Source organism: Phaethon aethereus (assembly GCF_964289735.1).
Source record: "Phaethon aethereus genome assembly, chromosome: 4".
Lineage (NCBI taxonomy): Eukaryota > Metazoa > Chordata > Aves > Phaethontiformes > Phaethontidae > Phaethon > Phaethon aethereus.
Window position 1 is genome coordinate 84,745,074 of NC_138578.1, and position 27,194 is coordinate 84,772,267.

A 27,194-nucleotide genomic window follows, 5' to 3' on the forward strand; every position below is an offset into this window, starting at 1 on the left:
CAGCACAGCAGAGCCCTCAGGAGGTGGCGCAAACCCTTTTCAGCCTCACACCAAACAACACATTTGAGGAAGAGATGCTGGAGGGAAGAGCCTGACGTGGAGACAGCCTGTTGTCTCTCCCCCAGAAAAGCAAATCCGACACCTCATATTAAGTGCAGGGGAGAAGGATGAGTTTGTGGTTGGTTGTTGTGGCATGGTGGAGGAGCGGGGCTGAAAACAGAGGTGAAAGCTTGCAAAAGGAAGGTTAAAACCAGACACGACCTCACGTCGGAGATCTGCGTCGCTCTCTACCCCAGCCCTGTACGTGTTCCCCCATATCATGCAAAGTAAGAAACCAGTGTCTTCCCACCGCTGCGATTTTTTCCATACCTGGACAGGAATAAGAGGCTCTTTGTCATCGATGTCAATTAGGACGTCATCCCTGGGCGTGAGGCTCACATCATCTGCAATCAGAGCGAGCACGAGCATGACCAGGACATCCAGCTGTTAGAAACTCCAAAGCCACCTTGGGATCAGCCTCCAGGAGTGATCTCAACCTTGCCCAGAGCCTTCACACCAGCCAAAGCTCATGTTCGTGTGGGTCGAACAGCTCGGGCAAGGGAAAGCCCAGCTCAGCAACCAACCCCAGAGCTAAACTCCTCCTTGGCGACTCCTGGGCTTTTTATATCAGACCTACAGCTGGGCTGAGCTAAAAGCAACGCATACAGCGACCCACAGCTCCTCCTGGAGAGGGGCATGGGTGTGCAGCCAGCATGGGCCTCGTGGCAGCACCTACCTGAGTGCTCCTGGGGACCGTCCGTCTCTTCTCGGTAGGGGTCACAGTAGAAGTCCTCCAAGGAGCGGATGGTGCACTGCCCCACCACGGGCCTTCTGCCAAACGGCCTGTTGTCGATGATTTTGATGACTATGGGGGGGCTGTACAGGCTCTCCTTGGGCAAACGCTGTGGGCAGAGGGGAGGGAACATGTGACTACGCAGGGCAGGGAGGGCAGCTGCTCTGCACCTCCCCAAAGGGAACTGAGGCTGAGCACGACAGAATTAGCTTCACCATAGGATGCTTTTTTTATGGGACCTCTGGAAGTCCTTCCCAGCCAGCTCTGCCATGACCCTCTCACTGCAGGGTGGGGACCAGGTCCTCACCACTTCCATGAAGAGCACGCAGACATCAAAGTTGGGGTTCTTCTTGACGTTCTTGATGACGCAGGACTGCACGAGCTGGCCTCCGCACTCCACCAGCAGGCTGGGTGAGGTGACGCTGGCCAGCTGGTAGCTCTTGAGGTTCCTCAGCCCCCAGGCCAGGACCTGAAGGGTGAGGGAAACAGACAGCAAAGACTGAACCAGAGGTCTGCCTGCAGGTCTTTCACTGACCTTCTCAGCAATGGAGGTAAACCTGAAGATTGGCCCACCATGAAGGAGAGCCGAATCGACCATGCAGGACAGCCGGTGCTGCGAGAAGCCGGGCTGTACAGTAAGAATTTCTCTGTAGATACCAATACACCAGGTCCACAACTGCTTACCTATTAATGGAGCATCTCTGTTTTGGGCAAGACCGTCCTTCTAAAAAGCAAGTGTCGTCCAGGGCTGTGCTCTGCCCCAGGGCTTGACTGCTTGGTGAGACTTGTTTTCCCAGCAAGATGTTTTTTGACTGATAACCCATGGCCTCATCCCCCCCATTAGGGATACACATTAGGGGCGTTATTCTGCAAGGGGGCAAACTGCCTCATGTGGTCCCCGTCACTCACCTCAATGGCCGTACGCTGCAGGACTGGTTTGATTCCTTGGGGGACCATGTAAATGTTGGGCTCCCGCTGGGGCGGGGGGTACGGCAGGTCAGAGTCTGCAGACTGCAGGGGAGCAGAGATGCGAAGGGCACATCAGGTCATGCCACGATGGGACACCAACCCCTCCTCCCGACGCTGCATCCCCCCAGACGTCCCACTCTCTCTGCAAGACTCGTCTCCCCACCAGAAGTCCATGACACTTAGACAGGGCGAGGTGAGGGCTGGGGGGATGAATGTACTTGCAAACTGTTTCTCTCCCTTTAATCTGACCCTGGAAAAGATCAAACATCTACTGCTGAGAGCGATCCCTGAGCCCTTTCCCAGGGAACTGAGAAGGAGCTGCCCTCCACCGAGGTTCAGCCTCCTTTAGAGGAGGAGGGGAATCTACCCCACGCCAGGACAATGAGGAGACAGTTATGCAGAGGGATGAGGAGGGGGGATGAAGCAGCAGCAGGGGATTAATTAGTGAAATACAGCTCCTTGAGTTGGACAGAGTGAGATGCTCCCGAAAAGCAGCAGTTTAGTGGGGGCAGCACCATGGGACGGCAGGTCGGCATTGCCCGCGGGTGCAGGAGGGGCTGCTGTTCGGACAACAGCTCAGCGAGAAACCCGAACCGGCAGCCGCCAAGCTGCCGCCCGCGGGACAGGGCTCAGATACAGCTGTCCACACACAGTGTCTATGGAAGGCGACTTCCTTCAGGGTGAGATCAAATCTGGACGGCAGGTGAGGGACTCAAAATTTGCCTTCACAGAAGGAGGAAAGCAGGGAGCCAGACTTCCCCAGCTGCTGGCAAAGGATGGGCTCTGAGCCCTCCCAGCATTCGGGTTCTTCTTGACCTTTGAGTTCAGAGTCACCGAAAAGGCAGGAATGAAAGCTAAACCTCTGAAAATGCAACCCTCAACCAAGGGCAGTTGGAACCAATTTAGGAGACCGGCAGTCTTTTCAGGCCGGGGTATTACTGCATTAAATTGTGTATATGTATTTCAATTACAGGATTGGTTCAGATTTATATATGTATGTATATAAAAGCTCTACAAAGGGATTTTTCATGGTGGCATGTTAGATACACTAGACAATAAGCTTTAATTTTCACTGGCAATTGCTGGTGGCTGCTGAATCGAGTTGCTTGTTAGCTGAAGACTTTTGGTAACTCCATTTCAGGACAGGTGTCTGGGTTCCCACATGGGGCAGATGGTAAACCTGAGGCAGGCTGTCTCACCTCCCATGGTCCACATGCTCACAGAAATGGTTAGCGCTAGCAGAGAAAGGGAAAGTTGTCTGGGAGGTGAGTGCCTAAGGAGAAGGGAGAGGTGCAGAGCATCCCCAGCATCGCTCGGGTGCTCAGCACTTCTGGTAACGCACCTACGTACCCAGAGCCTTGACTTCAGACTCCTAAGTGAGACATTGCACCACCAACGTGAGCTGACGCTGCCTTGGGGTAGAGGGATAGACCAAATGGTCCTCAAAGCTTTGGTTTGTGACCCTTAGCACTTAGAGCACATCAAGGTCCCTAAGCCATGGACTGAACCAAGAAAAGCCTCAGTCTTTCCTTGTTTAATGACAGGTTCATTTCTAGCTGTAAACCTGCTTAAGTTGCATTTAAGTTACATAACAGAGACACAGAAGTCACCTAACCCATCTCCAAACCCCAAGGCAGGCTCAGACTCCACACAGCCCCTATGAGATGTCTGCACAGTCTGTTCCCAAAAAGGGTTTTTTCCCTAATAGGGCACCTAAATCTTCACTGTTGCAAATATCATGTGTTGCATTTCTTTATAGCCATTGGAACAAAGATTATTTCACTCCTATCCTCTGTATGGGAAGAGGGGAAAGCCTTGGGGAAAAGACCTCCTGCCTGGCCCCCGTCCTCCCCAGGGTCAACAGCAGGTTTGAAAAGCCAACAGCGCACACTTGGCTCCTACCACTGCAACATCTTCAGCCAGTGCTAGCTGTTTCTAAGCCCTTCTCAATCCCCACGGCTCTCCTGGTTGTTTTGCAGTTGTTCTCCCGGGTCTCGGCTGAATGCATGAGCATTAAATGTTTCACCAGTTGGGACAGAAACGAGCAGTGAGTCCTGAGGACGAGGCAGGAGCAGGGAGGGTTCAGGGTGGTGGTGGGGAACAAGCAATTCCCTGACACAGCTCTCAACCGAGACACAGCTGGCTGGATGGAGGAGACATCCATGAAAAGACCTGTGGGATCTGCTGACAGCCGGGATGGTTTGAATGAGGACAAGTCAGAGGGAATCGGGGTGGAAGAGAGCTCTGGAGATCGTCTAGTCTAACCCTGACTTTGATACAGGGTTGGAAGAGAGACGGGTGAAAGTCAGCACAGATCAGCCCAGTCAAAACTGGCTGCAAACGCCTCCCAGGTTAACCACACAACTGGGCCACATTGTTTCAAGGGGGGCTTAAATCCCAGTGCTTGGAGGGGATCTAGCCCCAGAAGGTTACTCCCATTTGCACCAAACAGAAATGCAGTAGAAGGAAGTCTGGTGCCAGCCTGCTTGTTCAGATACATCATGAGCCTGAATGATGGATGTATGAGCCAGGTTCTCCATAAAGCTCGTTATTTACTGCTAAGGGCACTGAAGACCTCAGGCTGGCATCATTCTTCTTGATGCAGCCTCAGTGGGTTGGTTGGATGGGGTTCCTGTGGGGCAGGTGGGTCATGCCAGGCCATGTCTGAAAGAGCTGGTGTCTCTGAGAGTCTCTGTTGGGACTTTGCTTGGTTTCTGGGCAAAGGCAGAGGAACAGAGGAGAGTCAAGTGTTTGAGCATAAAAGGTACCCATTGGAGGAGCCCCTCGTAGAACAAGGCAGGGGTGCAGAGCTGTGGAGTGCCCAGTCCAGAAATGGCAGTGGCCAGAAATGGAGGAGAAAGAGCAGAGAGACGGTTATCTTTACACGAGCTCATCCATCTTGGCCCACGAGGAGCACAAAGATGAACCCCACACTGTCAAGAAAGGCTCCTTGGGTGGAAGAAACCCAGCTTGAAAAAAACGTGTTTATCAAATCCAACCTTTTGGGGAAATGTGGCCAGGCTTTTTGCAAGCCCTAGGTCCCTCCTAGCTCATCTCCCAGACTTTGGGGTTAACTGGCTCCTAGGGCCACCACAACACTCAAATAGACGTCCGCCTTGTTCAGGTCCCTGCCTTGGGTTTTACAAGATACCAGCCTGCCCTGGCAGCGCTGGGTTCAGCCAGTGATCGGCTCTGTAGCATGCACAAGGCTTGGGTAGCAACTCTGACAGGCTGCACAAGCAGCAGCTTGGGGTCCCAAAGAGGTTATTTCCTTCAGAGCAACTAGAACAGTCCAGCACATGCCGCAATTCATGGAGAATTCCCCATGAGAAGTTGCAAACTTTTCAACTGGGATTTCAGCTGAGGTCCAGCCAAAGGTCAGCCCAGCATTTTGGCTTTTACATGCTTTGTTTGAACACCAGGAGACCTCATGCACACACATCCCACAAAGGTTAAATATTACCCGACACGCCCTGGCATCGGGAACACTTGCCGGGTTAAGCATGGACCCCATCTACCCTGTCCTGCTGGTGATCACTCATGTTACTAAAATCTTGATGAAAAGAAAAGGCTGCCCTGTGGAGGCACAATTTTAACGACCTCCAAGATGAAGAGACAACTAGATCTCATAGACTCACCTCATCCAGACTGGAGGACAGCTCACTCTGGAGAAGAGAAAGAGAGTGCAGAATTAGAGCAATTCCCATCCATAAGCCCATCCTAGGGTTTATAATTGCAGCCAATAACTGAACAGAAAAAGGATGCTTTCCAAGTTCCTGCAACCACCACCCCCAAGCTTGAGAAGAAATCGGTGTAGGCAACTTAAAACCATTTAAAACCCAGCATCAGTTAATGCCTTCGCTCAGAGAGGCTGCAGGGTAGGAAACACGCTGCAGCTGTGGGGAAGCTGAGCCCTTGGCGATGGCAATGCTGAAATTATCGCTGGGCAGGAAGGTAACGGTGTGTTTGACACCTGAGGGATTATATCTGGAACGGGACACATTTCAGCCCTGCCTTACGGGCTGAAAGCGAGCTGCCCCACTCACTCCATCCCTCTTTCCCATCAGCCGAAGGAGACTGGCATCTCTGCATGAGGGTTCCTCCATCCTAGAAGAAGTCCTTCAGAGAGGATGGAGAAACCGCCTGCAGAAGCAGGGCTGCGAACAGAGGCCACTGCAGACCTCCGCGGGCGCAGCTGATGGTGCTGGGACCCAGCGGCTCCGCAGGGGCAGGGGAGGGGGTGATAAGAGCAGAGCAGGGCCTAGGAGCTGCAAACAGGAGAAAGGCTTTACCTCGAAGCCAGGGATGTGATGGACAGCCGGCTGTGGAGAAAAAACACATACTTTCCGTTTGCCCTCCTGGTGCTAACTCAGCTTTATCTGGCAGAGAACCATCAGTCCCCCACAGCCACAGGCTGCCCCCCTCCATCCCCGGTGCTGGGCTCCGAAAAGCCTGGGCAGGAGGGCAGGGCTCTGCCTCCCACAAGGAGGCAGGAGCGGAGTCCCAAATCCAGCCGGCTGCTTTCTGCTGAGACCAGACAAGGTCCCTGGAGAGGACCCCGCTTTGCAAGGTCTTCCCCACGCAGTTCAGTAACAGCTGCGGGCGGTGAGGTGGAAGAAGGGGCTGCGTGGGAATGATTCGGTGCCCCCCCCTCCCCGGCAGCCCCCCCGCCCCCGGCAGCCCCCCCCGGTGCGGCAAGGCTGGTACCCAGCGCATCCGCCCCGGCAGCTGCCGCCGCACCGTGCGCGGGGGCAGAGCCGGGACCCACATCGGAGAGGGGGAGGAGGGACCCGCGGGACCCTCGTTCCCAATTAGCGCCCCGGGGCTGGGCGGGAGGAACGGGACAGGGAGATTTAGCCTCCCAGTCCCTCCAGTTTCCCCGGCGCAGGGGCACACCCGGGCTGCGGCCAGTGGCCAAGCCCGAGAGGAGAGAGGCGAGGGGGGTGCGTGCGGGGGGACGGGGAGGGTGGGAAGGCACCCGAGAGCCCACTGGGGCACGACGAGGAGTCTCTCCCGCCCGGGCTGGCTCCCAAGCACTGCCTCCTTGCCCCGCGGCTCTTTGCGTGACCGGCCAGCACTGCGTGCGGCAGCTCGCTGCAGGAGTAGCCGCCCGCTTCAGCTCTCATAAACCCCCTCCGAGCACAGGGCAGCCGTCCGGGGCCAAATGCACCCGGCTCTTCCCGTGGCGTGAAGGTGCCGAGGCTCTGAGCTCAGCGCCAGCCGTGGCTGCCGGCCGCGGGTGCCCAGGCCCGGGTCCGGCACCGAGCGTCTTCCCGTGGGCTCTGCTGGACGCCTCCCGCCACGCCACTGCGGTGCTGCCGGCGCCGAGCATGGCGGCCGGGTCTGCTCGGAGCAGCCATCCTGGCGAAACTGAGGACAGGCCCTTGCGGAGCTGCTGAGCCCAGGTGGCCGCAACTCAGCGCCGAGCAAAGACCGGATCCTGCTGGGTGCTGAGAGACTCCAAGGGAAGAAGCCGGCGCTCCAGTTAGAGACGGGATCTGGTCTGGATTGGGAGCTCACCTTCTCCCTCTGGATCAGCTCGAAGGCAGCCAGCAGCTCCCCGACGTTTCTGTTTGCTTTGGTGACCGGGTGCCAGGAGAGCCGCGGCGAGCGCACCAGGCTGGGCTTGCAAATGCAGCGCCCCATGAACTCGTCTGCACCCTGAAAGGCAATCACAGGCACGGGGAGCCTTCTTCCCACCCCGCTTCCCGGTGGAGTCCGTCATCACGCACCCACATCTCAGCTGAGACCCTACCACTCAAAAATCAGGCCCAAGGTCCGAACCACTATGGGACCAGTTCAAGAAAAAAAAGACCGTTTTGATGCCCATATAGACTCAAGTTTTCAAACTCCTCCCTGTAACTACTAGGGCTAGAAATGCACTCTTTCTTATGCATTTTGGCTTAAAGAGGAGGTGAAAGTCCTACGGTATCACACGATTTCCAGAGCAGGAGCTCTGAGTATAACATTAAGCATCTGCAGCTCTAATAAAAGCCCATTCACTGGTCTACAACGGGATCTTCAGTTGCCTTTGCTCCTTCCTGCTGGCATATTTTGGAGGAGGGAGGGCAGAAGGGTTCCTGAGAAGTTCCTGAGACACTCCTGACATGTATTCTAAGTGCTTTTCACTTATGCACTGCTCTTACACACAGTCTGAAATCCCTTCTGCCCCTCGTGACGGGCTACAGCCCAGCCTTTCTAGGAAGGACTCAAGATTATCTCACCAGCCCCCAAACACCATCACTACAAGGCACTTTGGATAACATCGGGCAGCTGAGCAAACAACAGTGTATCATCCCCTACTTGCATGACTGCTTTAGACCCTGTCCCCGGCTTTTTCCACAAGGAAATATGGTTAATTTGGCCACTCTGCAAAACAGCATGTAGATGCAGCTTTGGTAACTAGAGCAGGGCCACCAAGAACATCACTGTTTGCTGCATTTTTGCCTTCTGAGTGTCTGAGCAGCCCAGAAATATTACAGCATTGCAGTCCAGAGGGCAGGAACGGTGCCATGTGTTTGTCCCATCTACCCCAGCACACTCACACCATGAAGGTCCAGCTCATGCCGACACACTTACATACGTGTCGTGGTCATATATTTCCACCACGATGTTGGGAGGGGAGTCAGACACATTCTGGGGGGCCCCAAAAATCTCTATCTCATAGAAGATGAGTGTCTGGTCCCAGGTGGGGTTCAAGGTGTTCTTGATCACCACCGTCTTCTGGCTTTGGTGGAGGAAGGAGACAATGGCATAAGGATCTGCAAGGGATGTTAGACAAGAGGCAAAGGATGAATTGGAGCTACCAGTCTAGGAAGGTGAAAACAATTCATAGTCATTCAAGGGCCAACAGACTGGGCAGGGAAGACTGTGAGTGGGCTGAAGGAGCTGCAGATCTTCTAGAAACAGCGACGACACTCCCATCATGTCCCAGGCAACTCCAACTGAGAAAAGAATGAGGCCAAGTTCTCCGACACTTATCCCTGTACACCAGTTATTCGCAGCTCAGGCACTTCCCAAGCTGAATGTGATGTCTGAATGTTTAGCAGCCCTGCAGGGGGTTGTCTTCCATGGACTTCTGCCTCTCTTGAACCCACCATATCCTCTGGTGAGGACTCAAAACAGCATGAACCACCATCCCCTTGTGGATTTTTGCAGTGCCCAGCTCCCTCTAATCTCTGCCTGAGGTCCCCCAGTTCTTGCTTTAGGAGAGAAGGAGCAGTCCACCCCTGCCCACCTGCACTGACACTTGGTGTTCTGCAGGTTTCTATCATGCCAACCCTAAAATATCTCTTCTCCAAGCTGAAGAGTCGCAGCCTATGGAGTTATTCCTCATAAAGGGCCAATCTAGACCCCTTCTCATTCCAGCTCTTTTCGGGATAAGACAACTACAACGGTCCACACAACTTACCTATCTATGCAAAGACCTTCCTTCTTATCCCACAGCAGCCTTCATTAGTTAAACATCTTTAATGAAGGAATTTTTTGCCATAAACCTTTCGGACATCCAATGGGACTATGTTAACTGGAGCAACCTTACCCTCTGGCTTATGATAGATCCAGCTGGTAGAGACACCGTGACCTTCCCTGGCCACATCTCCCAGCACTCCACTGCTGTAGCGTTAGAAATTTCCTCACTCTCTGACCTGATCTGTTCTGGTCCAGGTTATCCTTGTGACTCCTCACCCTGTCCACCACAGAATCACTAGGCTGGAAAGGACCTTCAAGATCGTCAAGTCCAACCATTAATCCAGCGCCACCATGTCCCTTAAACCATGTCCCGAAGCGCCACGTCCACACGTTTTTTGAACACTTCCAGTGATGGTGACTCCACCACCCTCCTGGGCAGCCTGTTCCAATGTTTGACCACTCTCTCGGTGAAGAATTTTTTCCTAATACCCAGCCTAAACCTCCCCTGGTGCAACTCGAGGCCGTTTCCTCTCGTCCTGTCACCAGTTAGTTGGGAGAAGAGACCAACCCCCACCTCACCACAACCCCCTTTCAGGTAGTTGTAGAGAGCGATGAGGGCTCCCCTCAGCCTCCTCTTCTCCAGACTGAACACCCCCAGTTCCCTCAGCCGCTCCCCATCAGACTTGTGCTCCAGACCCCTCCCCAGCTCCGTCACCCTTCTCTGGACATGCTCAAGCGCCAGCAGCGAGGAACCACAAATGGTTCACCTATTGCCCTAAGGTGTGGGGTTTTCTCCCAAAAGGTAACTCTGCAAGGGTGAATGTTTCACCGGTAGTAACACAGCCATCTTCCAGCACAACAGAGAGCACAAACTGTGTACAAGATGCAGTCTTTCCCAGGGAGATGCAGGAGGTACCAGCACTGCACATGTGGGTGAGCAGTGACTTCAGGTCACTCCCTGCTGTGAAGACCAGACCATGAAGAAGGTGGCTGGGACATTAGTGCCTCCTTCCTGGGGTCTTTAACATCTCCAGAAGGGACAGGCGCTGAGGATGACTCTGGAGCCAGCAACCACCCAGAGTCATCATCTCAGCCCTTTTGCGTGAGCTTTGGTAACCTCCACGTCTTGGGGAGGGCTTTGGGTTCCCAAGCACTCTGGGTTATCCTACCTGGCCTCCAGCTGCCACACCAGACAGCTCTGGGTTTCCCTTGGGGCTGCTGCCTCATGTCTGCCAGCTGATGAGACCCTCAGGTACTCCAGGGTCTCATCAGACCCCTGTACTTTGGCACTAAGGTGGGACCAAGGTGTCTTACCTCTAACTTGAGGCAAAGCCAGAGGCTCCTCACTGCAAGGCAGCAGCAAATAGCAAGGAGTGGCCTCCCTTAACAACCAAAGCAATTAACGGAGGAAGCCTGAGATCAATTAACAACGGAAACATGAAACCTGAGCCTGCTCTAACACCTTCCCTTCTAGACAGCTTCAAAGAGCACGTGGCCCAAACATGCTGTGGACATCCAGCCCGTGCCAGCAGCGGCGTGGGGACAGGACAGGTGGTGGCAGAACCAGGATCAAGGGTCACGTGAGACGCTTGAAACATGCCATGGGATCACATCATAAGACCTCATGGGGACCAAACACCTTTCATAACCTGACAGCATCTACTGGTCCTTGTCAGGGATGAGACCTCCATGATTGCTGCATCCCACCGGACTGGTCCCAACCCTGAGCTCTGGTTGCCTGCAAAGCCCAACCTCCACACTGGCAGGAGGCATCACGGGCCAGTTCAGAAGGACACAGGCTACCTCCTCCACCTGGGACCCAGCACGATGTGCCACCACAAGACACGGTTACACCAGACAGCATCTGGGGGTGCAGCAGCGTCCAGGGGCTACCACCCGGCTCACCCCAAAGCCAGTTCCAAGAGACCTGCCAGTGGCCGGGAGCACGGCAGACACCACAAATGCAACCCTTAGTGCTCAGCGCTGCGCAAACCCCCGCCGTCCCAGGAGGTGTCCCCCCCAAAACAGTGTGCGCACCCCGACACCAGCGCCGTCACCAGACGGCGAGCTTACGCTGGGAGCAAAAGGCGTCCTGCCTACCCTGGGGGTGGAGGCGCGTCCCCCAGGCACCTGAAGGTGGGGCTGGCTGAGCAGGGACGTCCCCCAGCCTCCCTCCCCTCTTCCAGGGGTGGGGGGGTCGAGGGGGGCGTATTTTCTTTCTTGGCGTCCGGACCGCAGCAGACGTGTTTAATGAGCCGGGGCTGTTTGCGAGGTGGCCGGCTGGAGAGAGCACTATTCACGCTGGGAAGAACCTTTTCCACTTACGCGCTTTTTTCCAGTAAGAGGAAAGCAGAATGCGTTACAATAAACAAAAAAACCATGGATTTGGATTTGCTTTTTTGCTCTTTTTTTTTCCCCCCTCTTCTTCTTCTTAAAGGAGGCCTCCATAAAGCCCCTTTGTTTAGACCCTCGTGTGCACAGAAGGTTTATTTTTATAACTGTGTAAAGCCCCCTTAATGAACTCCTTTATGCTTTGTTAAGGCAGCGGAGATCACAATTCCACATTGTGGCATGTTGTTACTCATGTTGTCCTTGGCTGGGTTTTTCCGAAGGAAGGGACTCCCCTCCCCGCTCCGCCGATCGGGGCCATGAGATCACCTCGGTCCCCACCGCTCCGAACAACACCGCTTTTGTGGAGGCGGAGGGGAGACAGGGCCTCGGTGGGCGCAGACACTGGGTGATTGTTTGGGTGCTCTGCAGCTCTCTGGGGCATTTCTGCCCACCCCCCTGCAAGCCCCTCTGCTTCAAAATACCCGGGGGGAGCAGGAGCCCCCCAGGACCGTGGTCCTGCTGCCCGGCATGGTGATGTTCCCGCTGGCTGCAGCACTTTGGGGTCCGTCCCTGCATTCCATCCAAGATCCGTCACCCCCGTGCCCACACTGGTGGGCAACCCCATGCCCAGCCCCTCCGCGAAGGCAAAGCTCTTAAACCCAAACCACCTGCACCCAAGCACCCTTAGGCACCCTGCGATACCAGAGCTGCCCGACGGATAAAGTCACGTATCTTATTCTGACTTGATTTCCTAACGCAGAGAACGCGAGCTCAGCGCGGGACGTCCCGACCGCAGCAGCTCACGGCTGGCAGTCCGAGAAGCGCCTGCAGCTGTGCTGGGGACGTGCTGAGCAGCGTGGAAAGCTCCTCGCCCAAAGCCCAGCACAGCCTCTCCTCCACCTGAGACCACGCTTTTTTCCACGAACGGGCATTTTTCAGAGTCCGGTCTGAAGGATGCCCGGTTCAGGCAGCAGCTCCTTCAAGGATCACCCCCCCAGCCGTTGCCTCCCGGCCCCCGTGCAAAGTTTCCAGGACGGATCGCGGAGGAGCAGCAGCTCAATTTAATGTTCGGTCGTGAAAACAAATACGAACTGTTTTACAGATTTGCCACCATTAGGTATTTTCCTTTCCAACCACGTTTTCAATCCATTCTTTCATTGCTAATAAACGGAGCCTCCCTTCTTCAGCCTTCACCCCTTCCCCGAGCCACAGGACAAACCCCTCCACGAACCCCAAACCCAGGAGACTGCTACCCCCCCGCCCCGCAAGGGCAGGCAAGAGGCTGGCCAGGATTTGGCCAGCCGGGAGCAAGCTGGATGCTGAGGGCACAGAAATCCACGCAGAAACTTCCTGAGGACTCAGAAGAAGTTGCCTGACTGCTCCGAGGTCCTAATTAGACCCTTGCACCCTCTTTAATGTTTCTGAGCACATCTCATGGAGGTTTCTGCCCCGTCCCCCATCACCCTGACACCAGCCCCGAGCCCTCCGTCCTGCCCGCAACCCCACGGCTCGCGTGCTGCCTGGGGGCAGCCGGAGGCGACGCGCACGGCAAACAGCCCTGCCCTCCGCTCCGCTTCCCCTGCTCACGCCCCGGGCGGCCTGCCGCCCCGCCGTGCCACGGCTTTCAGCCTCGCCTCGGCGGGGAGAAGGAGCTATTAGCAAAGCAAACAGCTCTGACTCGCGGCTGACCTGGGTAACTTGTGGTTTCTGGTTGGTTTCTCACATAAGAGTTCTTGAAACTCCGATATTTTTGCTGATGGGAAATCAAGCTACCAGGCTGGTCGCCTTGGGAAAGCCTCATGCCGCTGTCTTTTCTTGTTTGGCTGCCAAACACCCCTCATTTCACATCAGTAAATACCCCAAACTTCGCTTGACAGACCCCGCGACTCCGCAGCACTAATTGCAAGCACAAACAAGTGGAGGTGAGCATCGGGGCGTACCTGAGAAGCTGTCCTTATCCATGGCGATCAGGTCCCGCGCTTGGTACATGTAGCAGCGGAGGTGGTACCTGTTCCCACCTGCAGGGAGGAATGCGAAACGGTTAAGGGACGAGTCCAGGGATGAGCGCGGGGCACCGGGGGAATAGCTGGGTTTTCAACAGCCCCAGGCTCGTGTCTGAGGGCAGCTTGGCTTGTGGCTTAATCCTTCCCGTGGCTTCCCAAGAGAGCACTGAGCCCTGAGCGTGTTGATGTTCCCAGGGGGACAGGCCATGCCCCATCCCTGCCCGCTCCCCCTTTCCATTCGCCTGCATTCAAGATGGCTGAGAGGAAGAGGATGGGAAATGCTCGGCCATGGGGTCCCCGCGGCAGAGACCCCGCGCTGGGACTCACTGCAGGGGAATCGCACCCTCCCCTCCGACCCTCGGGGCCTTACAGTCAAATATGCACGAAATGGTGGGTCTGTTGACACCGAAACTGAGGGTGGAGATGGATTTGCCATCATCGCTCTTGTCGTCTGTCACTCCCCCCTGCAAGAGAAAGCAAGGCAAGGTCAGTCATGCCAGGACCTCCGCTGCATCCGGGGCTCCCCACGGGATGGGGTCCCCCCGGCTGTTATCCACATGGGTGTCCAAGAGGACTTTTGGCTTCCCCGTGGTGGGACCCTCAGGCTCTTGGGCGCCAGGAGGGCAGAGAGGACCCAGCTGCTGATCCGTGCCGTGCGGGGGGAGCAGGACACGGCAACAAAAGCAGCCCGAGGGTCACCAAGTCACATCCCGCCTCCAGCATCTCACCAGCACGGAAAGGCCTCTCCAGAAACTTCATCGTTCTTGGAGCAGTGGTTAGTAGTTACAGCAATTTCACTAAGTCCCCTTGTGAGCAAAATTAATGGAGTATAAACTTTGTGAGCAGTGACACGGGCGGTGTCAAATGCAGCCAAATGCTGCCTGGGGGGAGCCTCGGCCGACCTCGGCCATCGTTCTTCCCTCGTCTTGTGTTCGCCCACGAGAGCTGGCCTTTTACCACCTCCTGATAGCCGCATTCGGCTTGAAATATTTAGTTGCAGGAAAAAGAGCGTAAAGGTAACTTCCTGGCGAGTGTAATCCTGAGCTTTAAATATTTTTCAATTATCAAATGCTAGGGAGAGACAGGAGGGGTGTTTAAAGGAAAAAAAAAAAAAGAAAAAAAAAGAAAAAAAGAAAAAAAAGAAAAAAGAAAAAAAAAAGGGAAAAAAAGGAAAAGAAAAAGGGAAAAGAAAGAAGGAAAAAAAGAAAAAAAGTGGGTCCAGGATGGAGTTTCCAGAGCCCGGAGCTGCCTGGTCCCAAAAACAGGCCAGGAGCTTAGGTGGTGTGCACAGCCCGCCTCGCCTTGCCAGGCAGGAATCGCAATTACCGTGACATTGCCCGGGCTTTGCGCCGTATTTATGGCGGTGAGGTCGCGCCGAGGGTTTGCAAGGCAACCCCCAGCGCTGCCTGCGCTTCCTCGCCCCGCTCCCCGCGGGACCTGAGTAGCTCCTCAGCTGGTTTATGCCCTTTCTGCCCGGCAGACCACCGGTCCCCCCAGACCCCCACCCCGACCTGCCCCCGCTGCCAGCCTGGGGAGGGGCAAGTGGAGGAGACCAGGAGCCGAGACAGGCAGGGATTGCTCTCTGAAGCCCTCAGTAAGGGCTCGGGGACCCCCCCGGTCTGTCCGTCATGGGGAAGGAGGGCTCCTCACACCCCAAAACCCCGTGGCAAGCACACCCTGGCGAGGGCAAGTCGGGAAACGCTCTTGCTCAGGACTATGATTTGCCCGTTGGGGTCTCCACGCAGGATGGAGTACCCCCACGATCTCCTCCCTTCGTTCCATCCCCGCGGGGTTCCCAGGGACCCGATCCTGCAGTGGGAGCCCGTGCTTACGTAGCAGCCATGCGTTTCGGGCGTAGGAGCACCGGGGGACAGCGGCACCCTCGTCCCGGTGGCACCCCACCGCTCTGCCCCGAGCAGGACTCCTCTGCAGCTGGGCTTTCCCACCAGCACCCCCACGCCTGGTGCAGCCGGTTGGCAGTTTGGGCACTAAAGTGCAGCACCGGTGCCCCCCGCCCTGGCCAAACCCCGGCGGCACCACGTGCCCACGCCTGGTCTAACTCATGTCCCCGCTCTCCTCCTGCCCGGGGAGCGGTGGCTCAGTCACAGCTGGTTCAGAGCCAAAGCTGGGATGTAAACGCCGGCAGAAAGAGGCAAGATTTTCCAGCCTGGCATGGAAAACCCAAAGCTCTCCGTCGGCCAGAGGTTCCCCTTGGCTGATTTTCGGAGGAGGGCAGAGCCACCGGGCTTTCCATCAGAAACCAGAGACGGCCTCGAGCCGCAGAGCTCGGCTCTGGGCTTCCCAGAAATGGGACTGAGGGCAGAGAGGTGCCCGGGGGCCACACCACGTCCTGTCGTCCTTCTCTTTTAAAGACCATGAGTGACCAGCGAGCTGCCAAACGGCAGATCCCCAAAAAGCTGGGACGCACCGTCGCAGGGAGGGAAACCCAGGAACGAGCGGGTATGATGGAGGCGACGGCCAAACCAGCAAGGCTGAGGGGAAGGAAGGGTGCCCAGCCGACATGGGGGGGCACAGCTGAAAGGCAGGCGAGAAGCGAGGAAAGGACAGGACAGCGCTGCAAGCAGCGGTGTTGCAGCGGTGTTACGCCGGTCCGCGTTTCGGGTGTGGGTGGGAGTGCTAAAAGCCTCCTGTACCATCGACTTCGTGGTCTCAAGCTCCCCACCAGTCGTGGCAAGGGCAAAGGGGGTGGCCCGGTGGGCAGAATGCCTCGCCCAGGACACTCGTGGGCTCACCACGGGTCTGCTCTCCTAAGCAGAGTCCTGCCCCGAGTCACCTGGGGACTGTCCCAAGGTGAGGGTGGCTGCAGGAAGGCTCCAGGGACTGCCGAGAAAGTGGCCCACGGGGAAGGAAAGAGCCACCACCATTGCAGACCCCCCGGCTGGGGGCAGCAGGAGAGAGCAGGTGAATCAGCGGGAAGCAGCGTCTGAGGCAGCTCAACCCACCCCAACGGGCACCCCAAATCCGTCAGGCTAATTGCATCCACGGCAGCCGAAACCCAGTGCCCCATGGCAGCACCACGCGCCCTCGCTGCAGCACGTGGCCCGGCTTCGGGCGGCAATGCCCCGCGAGCAGCCCGGCTGCCCAGCCCCAGCGCTGCTCCCCAGGGGACGGGGCGTCGGGGAACGTACCCCCCTCACCGTTGTTTGGGGTCAGGGGAAGGTGCGAGCGGCGAAATAAAAGTCTCCGGGCAAAAGCAGGGGTGAGCGTGTGCTTGGAGAGAGCGCGCGTGCAAAAGAAACCACGGACACGTGTGCGTGCCAGTACGTGTGGGTCTGGGGGCGGCTGTGAGCAGCGGGGCCGGGCGAGGGGTGCAAGCTGGGCTGGCCTGGGCACACAGCGGCCCCCCGGCTCTCCCCGCCGCAGGGAGCCGGGCCGGCTGGGAGCGGACGCTTGCACCCCGCAGGTGGTGCTGAGATCCCCCCGCAAAGGTGCTGAGCCCCGGGGCTGCAGCTGCTCAGCTCCGCTGCCGGAGCGGGATTTTTGGGGGAAGCCTCCGGCAGGGAGCCGCCAGCTCCCCCAAAACCCTGCTCAGCAGCCGGGCAGCCCGCTGGGGCTCTGCTTTCCGGCTGCTCCCAGGTCACCCCAATCCCGAGATGTTGGGGTTCAGCACGTCCTACCGGCAGCGATCGCTCGGTTTGGTAAGGTTGGAGCAACGCACGCTGAGCATCCCCGAGACGAGGGAGGCCCAGAAACCCCGAGCAGCGTCCGCACGTTCCTGCATCCGAGACGCATTCCTTCTGGTCGTGTTTGGTGTTATCTTCCCGTTGGAAACCGGCCCTTCCGAACAGCTCGGGGAATTAGCGCTCGGGGTGTTGCCTTGCTCTGTCTGGGTTTGCACTTTAATCCTCCCTCCGCTTCGGTTCCCCTGCGCCGCCGGACGGCTCCTTTGCCGGGCGGGCTCCGGGCAACCCGTGCCACAACCACAACGTCACACCAGCGCCTTTCGTGGAGAAGGCGGCAGATAACCGGGACGCCGGGACGGCACGGACAGGAGGGGCTGGGGGAGGCTCCGGCAGCCGGTGGCGTGCCCCTGGCAGCCCGGGCCCCGGGCCTGGGAAAAATCCAAGCTGGGGGATGCTCCAGGCTCCCCCTCCCGACAGCACCTTTATCCTGCGTCGGGGTGAGCGGAGCTGGCGGCCGCAGCTCGAACTCCGGCTGCTGCCGCACACGGGTGCCCTTCTCGGACTCTGCGGCCCTGGCGTCCCTCAGCCTGCAAAAGCTGCCGCCCCCGCTGCGTTAGGAAAGCGTCGGAAAGAGATACAGCGGGAAAAGCAGTGCTCGCCCTTCCCAGCCCTCAGCACCTGCTCGTGTTGTCCCATCCTCGGCACCACTTTGTCCCGCCACCCTGATCCCAGCTCTGCGGCATCACGCCGAGTCCCTCCTCCCGCTTGTGGCTCCAGCGGATGGAGGGGTCGACCCTGTGCAGGTCCGGAGGCTCTGGGGGTGCTGGGTGGGAGACGTTGTGTAAACTTATTTTGGGATAGAGCATCCTGGAAAAATACGTAAGTCATTCAAGCAGGAGAGGAGAGCTGGAAAGGCATGAAGCTGCAAAACCAGAAAGCATGGCAAAATCATTTATAAAGCAATGCACAGAAAACCAACCGACCACAGAAAATGCAGCCAGTAACCCCAAAATATGAGGGCACGGAGGCGAGCCAGAGTGACCTACTGCGGAGGGAATTCGGCAAGCAGAGCCCAAAGGGCAGGCAGGCTGGTCCAGTCCAGAGCCGGGACTGGGGCGGGATTCACCCACCCCTCTCCCGGGCAGCTCCCTCCCGAGCTGTCACCCTGCAGGGACAGTGTCCCCCGAAATCTCCGCGCCTGAAGTAAATACCACTCCATGCCAGACGGCATCGCCCTGCCCGGACGACGGTTCAGCTCCCAGGAGCAGCACGGTCCTACAGCAACGGGGCCTGGTGCTCCCCGGGACCCTGCTGACGTCCAGGGCACCGCTGAGGGTTTTCCTTGTGTTTTCCTGGCACTCAAGCAGGGGAAAGTTATGCTTCGGGCGTCTGCGTGGTGTCAGGGAACGGGGTGTCTGCACCGGGCTTATGTAGGAGCAGCGGCGACACTTAGGGCAGTGCTTGCTGGGGAAGGGTGAGAGGGAAAGGCAAGGCAAGGCAAGGCAAGGCAAGGCAAGGCAAGGCAAGGCAAGGCAAGGCAAGGCAAGGCAAGGCAAGGCAAGGCAAGGCAAGGCAAGGCAAGGCATGGCATGGCAAGGCAAGGCAAGGCAAGGCAAGGCAAGGCAAGGCAAGGCATGGCATGGCAAGGCATGGCAAGGCAAGGCAAGGCAAGGCAAGGCATGGCAAGGCAAGGCAAGGCAAGGCAAGGCAAGGCAAGGCAAGGCAAGGCAAGGCAAGGCAAGGCATGGCATGGCAAGGCATGGCAAGGCAAGGCAAGGCAAGGCAAGGCAAGGCATGGCAAGGCAAGGCAAGGCAAGGCATGGCAAGGCAAGGCAAGGCAAGGCAAGGCAAGGCAAGGCAAGGCAAGGCAAGGCAAGGCATGGCAAGGCAAGGCAAGGCAAGGCAAGGCAAGGCAAGGCAAGGCAAGGCAAGGCAAGGCATGGCAAGGCAAGGCAAGGCAAGGCAAGGCATGGCAAGGCAAGGCAAGGCATGGCAAAGCAAGGCATGGCAAGGCAAGGCAAGGCATGGCATGGCATGGCAAGGCAAGGCAAGGCAAGGCATGGCAAGGCATGGCAAGGCAAGGTATGGCAAGGCAAGGCATGGCAAGGCAAGGCATGGCAAGGCAAGGCAAGGCAAGGCAAGGCAAGGCATGGCATGGCAAGGCAAGGCAAGGCAAGGCATGGCAAGGCAAGGCAAGGCAAGGCAAGGCATGGCAAGGCAAGGCAAGGCAAGGTATGGCAAGGCAAGGCAAGGCAAGGCAAGGCATGGCATGGCAAGGCAAGGCAAGGCATGGCAAGGCAAGGCAAGGCAAGGCAAGGCATGGCAAGGCAAGGCAAGGCAAGGCAAGGCAAGGCATGGCAAGGCAAGGCAAGGCAAGGCAAGGCAAGGCAAGGCATGGCAAGGCAAGGCAAGGAAAGGCATGGCAAGGCAAGGCAAGGCAAGGCAAGGCATGGCATGGCAAGGCAAGGCAAGGCATGGCAAAGCAAGGCATGGCAAGGCAAGGCAAGGCATGGCATGGCATGGCAAGGCAAGGCAAGGCAAGGCAAGGCATGGCAAGGCAAGGCAAGGCAAGGTATGGCAAGGCAAGGCATGGCAAGGCAAGGCAAGGAAAGGCATGGCAAGGCAAGGCAAGGCAAGGTATGGCAAGGCAAGGCAAGGCAAGGCAAGGCAAGGCAAGGCATGGCAAGGCAAGGTATGGCAAGGCAAGGCATGGCAAGGCAAGGCATGGCAAGGCAAGGCAAGGCATGGCAAGGCAAGGCAAGGCAAGGCAAGGCATGGCAAGGCAAGGTATGGCAAGGCAAGGCATGGCAAGGCAAGGCATGGCAAGGCAAGGCAAGGCATGGCAAGGCAAGGCAAGGCAAGGCAAGGCAAGGCAAGGCAAGGCAAGGCATGGCATGGCATGGCATGGCATGGCATGGCAAGGAAAGGCAAGGCATGGCAAGGCAAGGCAAGGTATGGCAAGGCAAGGCAAGGCAAGGCAAGGCAAGGCATGACAAGGCAAGGCAAGGCATGGCAAAGCAAGGCATGGCAAGGCATGGCAAGGCAAGAAAAGGCATGGCAGAATGACTACTTTTTTGCTCAAATTGTTTTCAGTTAGCAAACAAGCAAAATAATAAATTGGATTTGTTACATGTAAATATAGTAAAAGTTATAGGCGCAACCTTGGCATAAAAATAAATGAGATTTGGGAGGCCACTAAGAACTGGGCACTCCAACACTAACTAACATGGGTAAGAAATGCTTGGAAAATAAATATACAAAGTAGGTAAAATCGGGTTGAAGAGGCTTTGGGGGTGGAGGGCAGGAAGGGTCAGCCCCAGCAGCCTGGGGCAGGTGCGGGTTAAGCAGCGCATCAGTGACATTGGGGGACACTTAAGTCAACCAAGGATGTCCTGCCACCACATCAGTGTCACAAGGAGCAAAGCAAGCGGTGGCTCCCAGGCACGTTGCCACATTGTCATTTTAATGGGGCTTTTTTCTCCTCTTCCCTTTTGCTTCAGCCTCTGCCCCACGCACATGGGGAGGGAGTTTCCTCCCCGGGTCTCCCCCACATCCCCCAATACTCCCAGCAGACGGGTCCGTCAGCCCCTCACTCCCCAGCACAGCAGACAAACTCACAGACCCATTTCATTTGTGGGCTAACGAAGGCAAAATAAGGGCACAGCTGAGCCCCTTGGAAAACCGCACGACCAAGTTGAGACCCAAGGCATCCCCATCAAACCCCTCACCCTCCCACCCCCCCTCGCCCCCAGAGCCAGAGGGGGGCCCGGGGGTTCCTGCACAGCCCCACGGTGTGCACACACAAACACACACACGTGCACGGACACACACCCTACGTTACAGGGTTTTCCAGCTAAATCTCCTCGATTGCCTCTGCTGAGATTCAGAGGGATGAAGCGTCTGGCCGAAAATCATACCAATGTGGGGAGAAGCCAGGGTTCCACCAGCAACCCTGGGGGTGGGCAGCAGCCAAGACCCCCCGGATGGGGCCAGCGCATGCTCAGGGCTGATGCACGCGAACGCCACGGAGCCGCTTGTGTCCCAAAGGAGCTGCCGGGTTCAAGTGCTGGATGGAGGGGAGGACGGAGCAGAGAGAGACAGGGGAAAAAAAGCCAAATGGGGAAAAAAATAAAAATAAAAAGCCCTATAATAGGGGCTTTGTGCTGCTGTGGTTGGTTCTCATTTAGTTATTGGAAAAGCCAAAGGATTATGAAATCCAGCGTATTAAGAAAGCCAGAATATTAGCTAAACAAACCACGGCGGGTGCGGGTGGCAGATAACGAGCAGCAGATAGTGAGCTTTGCTCCGGGTCCGCTCCTGGGATGGGATGGAGGGTGGGAGTGGGCCCAACCGGGCTCCCCCTCCCAGCAGTTTTGCGGGGGAAAAGCAGGTACCTACCAGGGCCCCCTCCAAGGCGAAGACGGCGGCGGCCCCGGTGCGCTCCAGGGGCTCCATCCTGCGCCTCCAGCGGCGGCGGCGGAAGGTGTCGGTCCGGCGATGCTTGAGGTGGAAGCGCCAGCCGAAGAGCGAGGCGTACTCCCAGCCCTCCCCGTCCAGCTCCTCCTGCTTGTGCTGCCGGGCAGGGACACGCCAGGGCTCAGGGGGGCTCGGTCCCACCACCCCACAGCCCCTTTGCAGGTGACGATGGTGGGACCTTGGCACAGCCAAGGGGCAAAGCCACTCGTGCGTGGGGCTCTCCCGGGCCAAGGTTGCACCCACCCAAAGCCGGGTCCAGCCACTTCAAGCTGTTGCCTGCTACAGTTGTCCCAGCCCGTGTCCTCCCTTCTCCCCCGCTTAGAATCATCGACTAGAATGACAGAAACAATTCGGTTGGTCAAGACCCTTAAGATCATTGAGTCCAACCATTAACCCAACACTGCCAGGTCCACCACTGAGGATTCAGCCCTTCATCCAGTTCCTGGGGTGAATCCCACCCGGAGAAGGGTCGCTGGGCTGGGGGCTGCCCGTGTTGGGCAAGGGGGGAGCTGCATCCTGCCCGGGCCTGTGTAGCACCAGTGCCTCCCGGCCTGCCCTCCAACTTTGCCACCACCTCTGATCCCTCCAGGGCCACCGAGGTTCTGCTACCACTGGGAACTTCTCCATGGGGCATCAGTCACAAGCCCCTGAAGGCCTTTTCTCCGCAGAGCTGTGTCACCTCCCGGTGACACTTGCGTCCCTTCGGCAAACGGGGTGGCTGGGGCTCCCACAGGTACCCAGAAGAAGCACGGGAAGGGCGGCAAGTGCCCTGGGGACCGGGCTGGAGGGCTGGAAGCGCGGCCGCGCTGCGGCGACATTTGCAGCCCAACTGCTCCACCTAGAGGGGAGCGGGACGCGGAGAGGGGACAGACTGGGGACCTCTGCCAGCCCCGGTCCCCCGAGCTGCTTCGTGGCACTGGTTTAGGTCCCTGTCCCACCCCGCAGCCCAACCAAGCACCTCTGGAGTGGTCTCCACCTCTGGGAGATGTTGACCCCCATGGTGGAAACCACAGAGGCTGTTGCCTGCTCCAGCACTGAGACCAGGGCAACCAGGCTCCAAAGCACAGCGGGTCCCTGCAGAAGGCCGAGCACCTCCACCTTTGCATGGAGAGACAGGGACACGGCCCCGACCGCCCCCAGCCCCCATCCTACCTTCCTCATGGCCTCCATCTGCGTGAGGTCCCTCCGGCGAAGCCGCACCCAGCGCCGTCGCCGGTTGGTGTGGTACATCTTCTCGGCCGGCACCCAGGCTTTGGGCTTGCGGTCCGGTGGGATGGTGATGCCATACTCCCAGCCTGGGAGAGAGGGCAACACCTGGATGAAGGTGGGAGAAGAGTCCCCCACCTTGCCTCCCACCAGGGACCTTTCTTCACTTGTATCCAGACTGGAACACGCTTTCCCGGTTTTGCTGGTCCACACAGATGACCTACTCATGCTGCTGCCCAGGGGACGTGTCCCTCTGAGGATGCCCAGGTAATGCATTCATGGTGTCCCACCACCTCTTGGCTCAAAGCCAGAGCCTGGGGACTCTCCTCACTGTCCTTCCTTCCTCAGGCAACCCCAACCCTTGTGACCGTCTCAGACGGTCTCTGGCCTGATGCTTTCCATTTCTCTGTCACCAGAAGCCAGGTAAGATCTTCCAGAGGAGCAGCCTGGACTATCCCCAGCAGCAAGGAAAGCACTGCCTTTGGGGCTGCCCACCCCACAGCCCCAGCCCCAGCCAGAGCAAGGGGGAGATGGTACCCCCGGGGCCTGACCCCCTTCTGAAGGCAGCAAGGGCAGCTCACACAGCCACGAAGGGGCTGTTATCATCCCTGGTGCTGGATGGGACCGTGAAAGGTAATGCCACAGTGGGCAGAGCAAAGGGGGTGAAAACAGGATGGACGCCCAAAACTGCTTTCTGATACCTTTCTCATCCACAGCTCTGTTGAGGTCCGTGTCCCACTCCACGTCTTCCCACTTCCAGCCCGGAGGACACTCAATCTCATCCTTACGCAGGACCTTCTCGCCGTTCTGTGGGACGCAGGGGTGTTTCAAATCAAACAATGCCCAGCGGGTGCCTAAATCTGCCCTGAGCCCCCGGGGGCTTCCTGCTGCTGCAGCCTGGGGTGGTGGCTCAGCCCCCGGCTGCCCGCTTTGTCCTTACCACATCGGTGTAGGCATCGGTCATGTGGATCCACTGGCCTCCAGGCAGCCGGACCTGGTTCTCAAACACCTCCTCCACAAAGCTCAGGTGCCCGGCGTCCACGTCGTGCAGCAACCTGCACCCCGGGGAGATGCACAGCATCAGGGGCTCCCCCTCCTGCCGCCCCAGCCCTGCAGCAGCACGGCCTCATGCCCTCCCTCCTCACAGGGCCAGCCATGCCGCTCCAGAACACACTTTGCCTCCTGAACCTCTTTCATCCCAGAGGCACCAAGCAAAGCTCCCATGAGACCTCAGCAACCACCAGGTGAAGCCCAAAACACGGGCGGTAAATCCCATGCAAGAAGAGAGCGGAGCTGTGCTGAGCACCCACCGCCTCCTCCCAACCCCGCACTGCCCCGCTGGGATCCCACCTCCAAAGCTCCTCAGCGTGGGGAGCACCGCGTCCGTGAGCGCCTGTGCAGCACCCACCACCCCAGACACATCAACCCAGCGCAGAGACGAGGCATTTTGCATTAACGCTGTTGCCTTACAAGGACGGAGCAGGCAGACGAGGAACCCCCAGGGCACCCCAGACTTCCATCCAGTTTTATGGGTGACCTTGCCACCAGCTTAGCATCTCTTCAGGTTTTTGGGGTGGCCGGGACAGCCCACGTGGGCTCTGCTCTTCACAGAAAACCATCACTCACGTCTTCTCCGGGCAGATGAACCAGTCCCCAGCCCAGGTCCAGCCTGTGGAGGGGCGGAAGCTGTCCTTGGGCAGCTTGATCTTGCCGGTGACATCCGAGTATTTGGGGTACGTCAGGCCAGTTGTGCCCCAGTTCCCCACCAGCGCCAGTTTCGTCTGGTTCTCATACTGGGGGAGCAACAGCAGAGAGGTTTTTGCATTGGAGGCACAAAACCCCATGAATAATCCTTTTGAAATCCCACGAATAATCCCTTCCTTCCTGGAGAGCCTCATCCTGAGGACAGACCTCCTGGGAAGAGCTTAACACCCCCCCCAGCCCCTGCCCCATGGGCACCCCCAGATTGCCCCCCCAGCAGGCAGAAGGAGGTGTGAAGCCACGATGTGGCTTTACGGCTCATTACCAACCTTCTCCCCAGGCTTTCAGGCTGGATGCTGGTGGCAACGGCTCTTTCTTCCCATGGTTTCTAGGGGCTGATGTGACCCCCCACCACGCAGTGCCCTCACCCCCCGTCCAGCCCACCCCTTTCCCTCTATGGTTGAGCTGCTGCCCATGCTGGAGAGAAAAAAAAAAAACCCTTTAGGGTGGTCGCTGTGAGATGCTCACGGTTTCGGCGAAGACGGAGAGCTTCCCCTCGGCGTACTGGTTAAATTCCTTCTCATCGACCGACAGCCCGAACCAGAGCTGGACCCGGACCTGGACTGGGATCCTCGGCCCCATCGCCTCCTCCTGGGGGTACTGCCAAATATCCCCGAGGAGGATGTTAACGGGGGACGCTCGGGACGCGAGGCTGGGGGTGGTGGGTACGAAGCCCCCGTAGAGCCGGCCAGGGAGACAAGGGGGGTAGGTGGGACACGGAGCATCCCTGGGAATGGGGACAACATCAACAGCGTGCAGAGCCCTTTGGGGATGACCTTGAGGAGCTTCAAAGCCCCAAAGGTCAGGGCTTCTGCGTCTCCGTGAGACACCCTTCAGGGCTAGGACACCAAACCCCGCCAACATACTTCAGCAAAAATAGAAAGAATAAACAGGGAGATGTCTCACTGCCCGTTTTTCTCTTTCTCTCAGCGACTTTTTTCCCCCTTCAACTGATGCTAGTTTTCCATCCCGAGCTAAAGTGCAGAAAAAAACAATATATTTTGGTTCATCTTTTGCTGCCAGCTGGGCTTGGGGTTTGGGGGTTTATTCAGTTGATTTTATTTCACTTTATTTTTCTAGAGCTTGTTCAGCACTGATTGTCTGCTCCCAACCTGGCACGCAGCAAAAGGCCAAAGAAATATCATTTGAGATGTGAGAAGCTCAGTAAGTGCCTGGCAGAGGAGGCTGCAGCTTAAATTTCCTGGGGTGGCAGAGGGTCAGGAATTTTGAAAAACATAAAATAACATTAACAAATTAAAAAAATATATATTTTTTTAAAAAGCACCATCTGGGCTAAAGTGCACCCATCTTCACTGCCCTGGAACTTGCAGAAAATATGAAAATTCGCAGGGATCTGCTGCAGGTCCACGTAAGAGGACCTGAACTCCACCAGAAGCACAACCAGACTCTCACCGGTCAGGAACCAGCTTCAACAGTGTCGAAACTGCGTCTGGAGGTCCCCGGAGCCTAACATTGTGTTGGGATTTCAGGTTTCCCGGCTTCATTTTCTCTCTCTTTTTTTTTAGGGGAAAATGATTTAAAAATAAACGTCACGCGTGCACGTTCAGCAACAGCCAAGGTACCTTCAGGAAGATGGTCTGCAGCTTCCCGCAGCTCTTGCCGCAGCAGCTGGAGGTGCCCCTGGAGAAGAGGACCTCGTGGGCCGGCACACGGGCGTACGCTACGCGCTTGTCTCCCTGCAGCATCCAGATCACTATATCGGGCAGGCTGTTTTGGGGCTAGAGAACAGAAAAGCCATAGCGTCCGATCAGGGGGCTCCAAACGAGCACATCAGCCACGGAGGGATGCGGGAGGCTGGAGAGCTGCCGTGCCCCGAGTCCCGCCGCCAACCCAAGTTCACGGAGTGAGACCAGTCGACCCAAACCCCGTCTCAGCAGCTCCAGATCCCACCTGGGTCTGTCCGGGGCAGAGCAGCCCCATGTTTCCCCAGGTCCTGCCCTCCCCGGCCAGCTCGGGTCGCTGCAGCGGCTGCGGTTGAGGGTTTACTGGCCGTGCCACGAAGCTCTGCCGCGAACGAGGCTAAACCTCGGCGGCCGGGTGCCCAGCCCGGCGCCTTCCCGACTCAGTCCGCATCACTGTGGCGGGACGCGGGTGCAGCCCTGGCACGGGGGGCCGGGGCTCTGCCTACGAGGGCAGCATCCCCTCTGCTTCCCACCACGCTGGCTCACAGCCGCCGCACCACGTCAGCACCGCGACGGAGCGCTTGGGGAGAGCAAGACCCTCCCCGGGTCGAAAAGCGGCTCCTGCCACCATCGCGTTACCTCCTCCGCCATGGCCTTCAGCCTGCAGAGCCAGTCCTCTGCCTGCTCCAGGGCTGCCGACAGGCTCGAGTCTTCGTGCTTGAGCTTCAGGGCTGCCTTCGCTATCTGCTCCAGGTTGGTGCTGCGAAACCGGTACATGTTCTGGTCCAAGTGGGTGCTGGCCGGCTTCCCCAGGACGTCGGGCAGGGCCGTGCTGCGGGGACGGGCAGAGAAGCAGTGTTAGCAGCTCGCTCACCCTCCCGTGGAGTTTTGCTGTTCTTTTCCCCCCCCCGCTCCTTTT

General features: G+C 57.7%; 1 protein-coding gene across 1 annotated transcript in view; it reads right to left on the reverse strand.

Annotated features, from left to right (window-relative positions):
- Window positions 1-27,194, reverse strand: part of DYSF (dysferlin) — a gene marked incomplete at both ends in the record, with an annotated part of 100,946 nt that overhangs the window by 53,113 nt on the left and 20,639 nt on the right. The window contains 19 exons of the mRNA XM_081999562.1: window positions 370-443; window positions 776-941; window positions 1,140-1,301; window positions 1,742-1,843; window positions 4,570-4,611; window positions 5,440-5,466; window positions 6,094-6,123; window positions 7,322-7,462; window positions 8,381-8,562; window positions 13,483-13,560; window positions 13,916-14,009; window positions 21,588-21,761; window positions 22,818-22,960; window positions 23,573-23,678; window positions 23,812-23,926; window positions 24,498-24,664; window positions 25,101-25,232; window positions 26,216-26,371; window positions 26,915-27,107. Coding sequence (XP_081855688.1) covers window positions 370-443; window positions 776-941; window positions 1,140-1,301; window positions 1,742-1,843; window positions 4,570-4,611; window positions 5,440-5,466; window positions 6,094-6,123; window positions 7,322-7,462; window positions 8,381-8,562; window positions 13,483-13,560; window positions 13,916-14,009; window positions 21,588-21,761; window positions 22,818-22,960; window positions 23,573-23,678; window positions 23,812-23,926; window positions 24,498-24,664; window positions 25,101-25,232; window positions 26,216-26,371; window positions 26,915-27,107 — 2,284 coding nt within the window. The remainder of the gene's footprint in view (window positions 1-369; window positions 444-775; window positions 942-1,139; window positions 1,302-1,741; window positions 1,844-4,569; window positions 4,612-5,439; window positions 5,467-6,093; window positions 6,124-7,321; window positions 7,463-8,380; window positions 8,563-13,482; window positions 13,561-13,915; window positions 14,010-21,587; window positions 21,762-22,817; window positions 22,961-23,572; window positions 23,679-23,811; window positions 23,927-24,497; window positions 24,665-25,100; window positions 25,233-26,215; window positions 26,372-26,914; window positions 27,108-27,194) is intronic.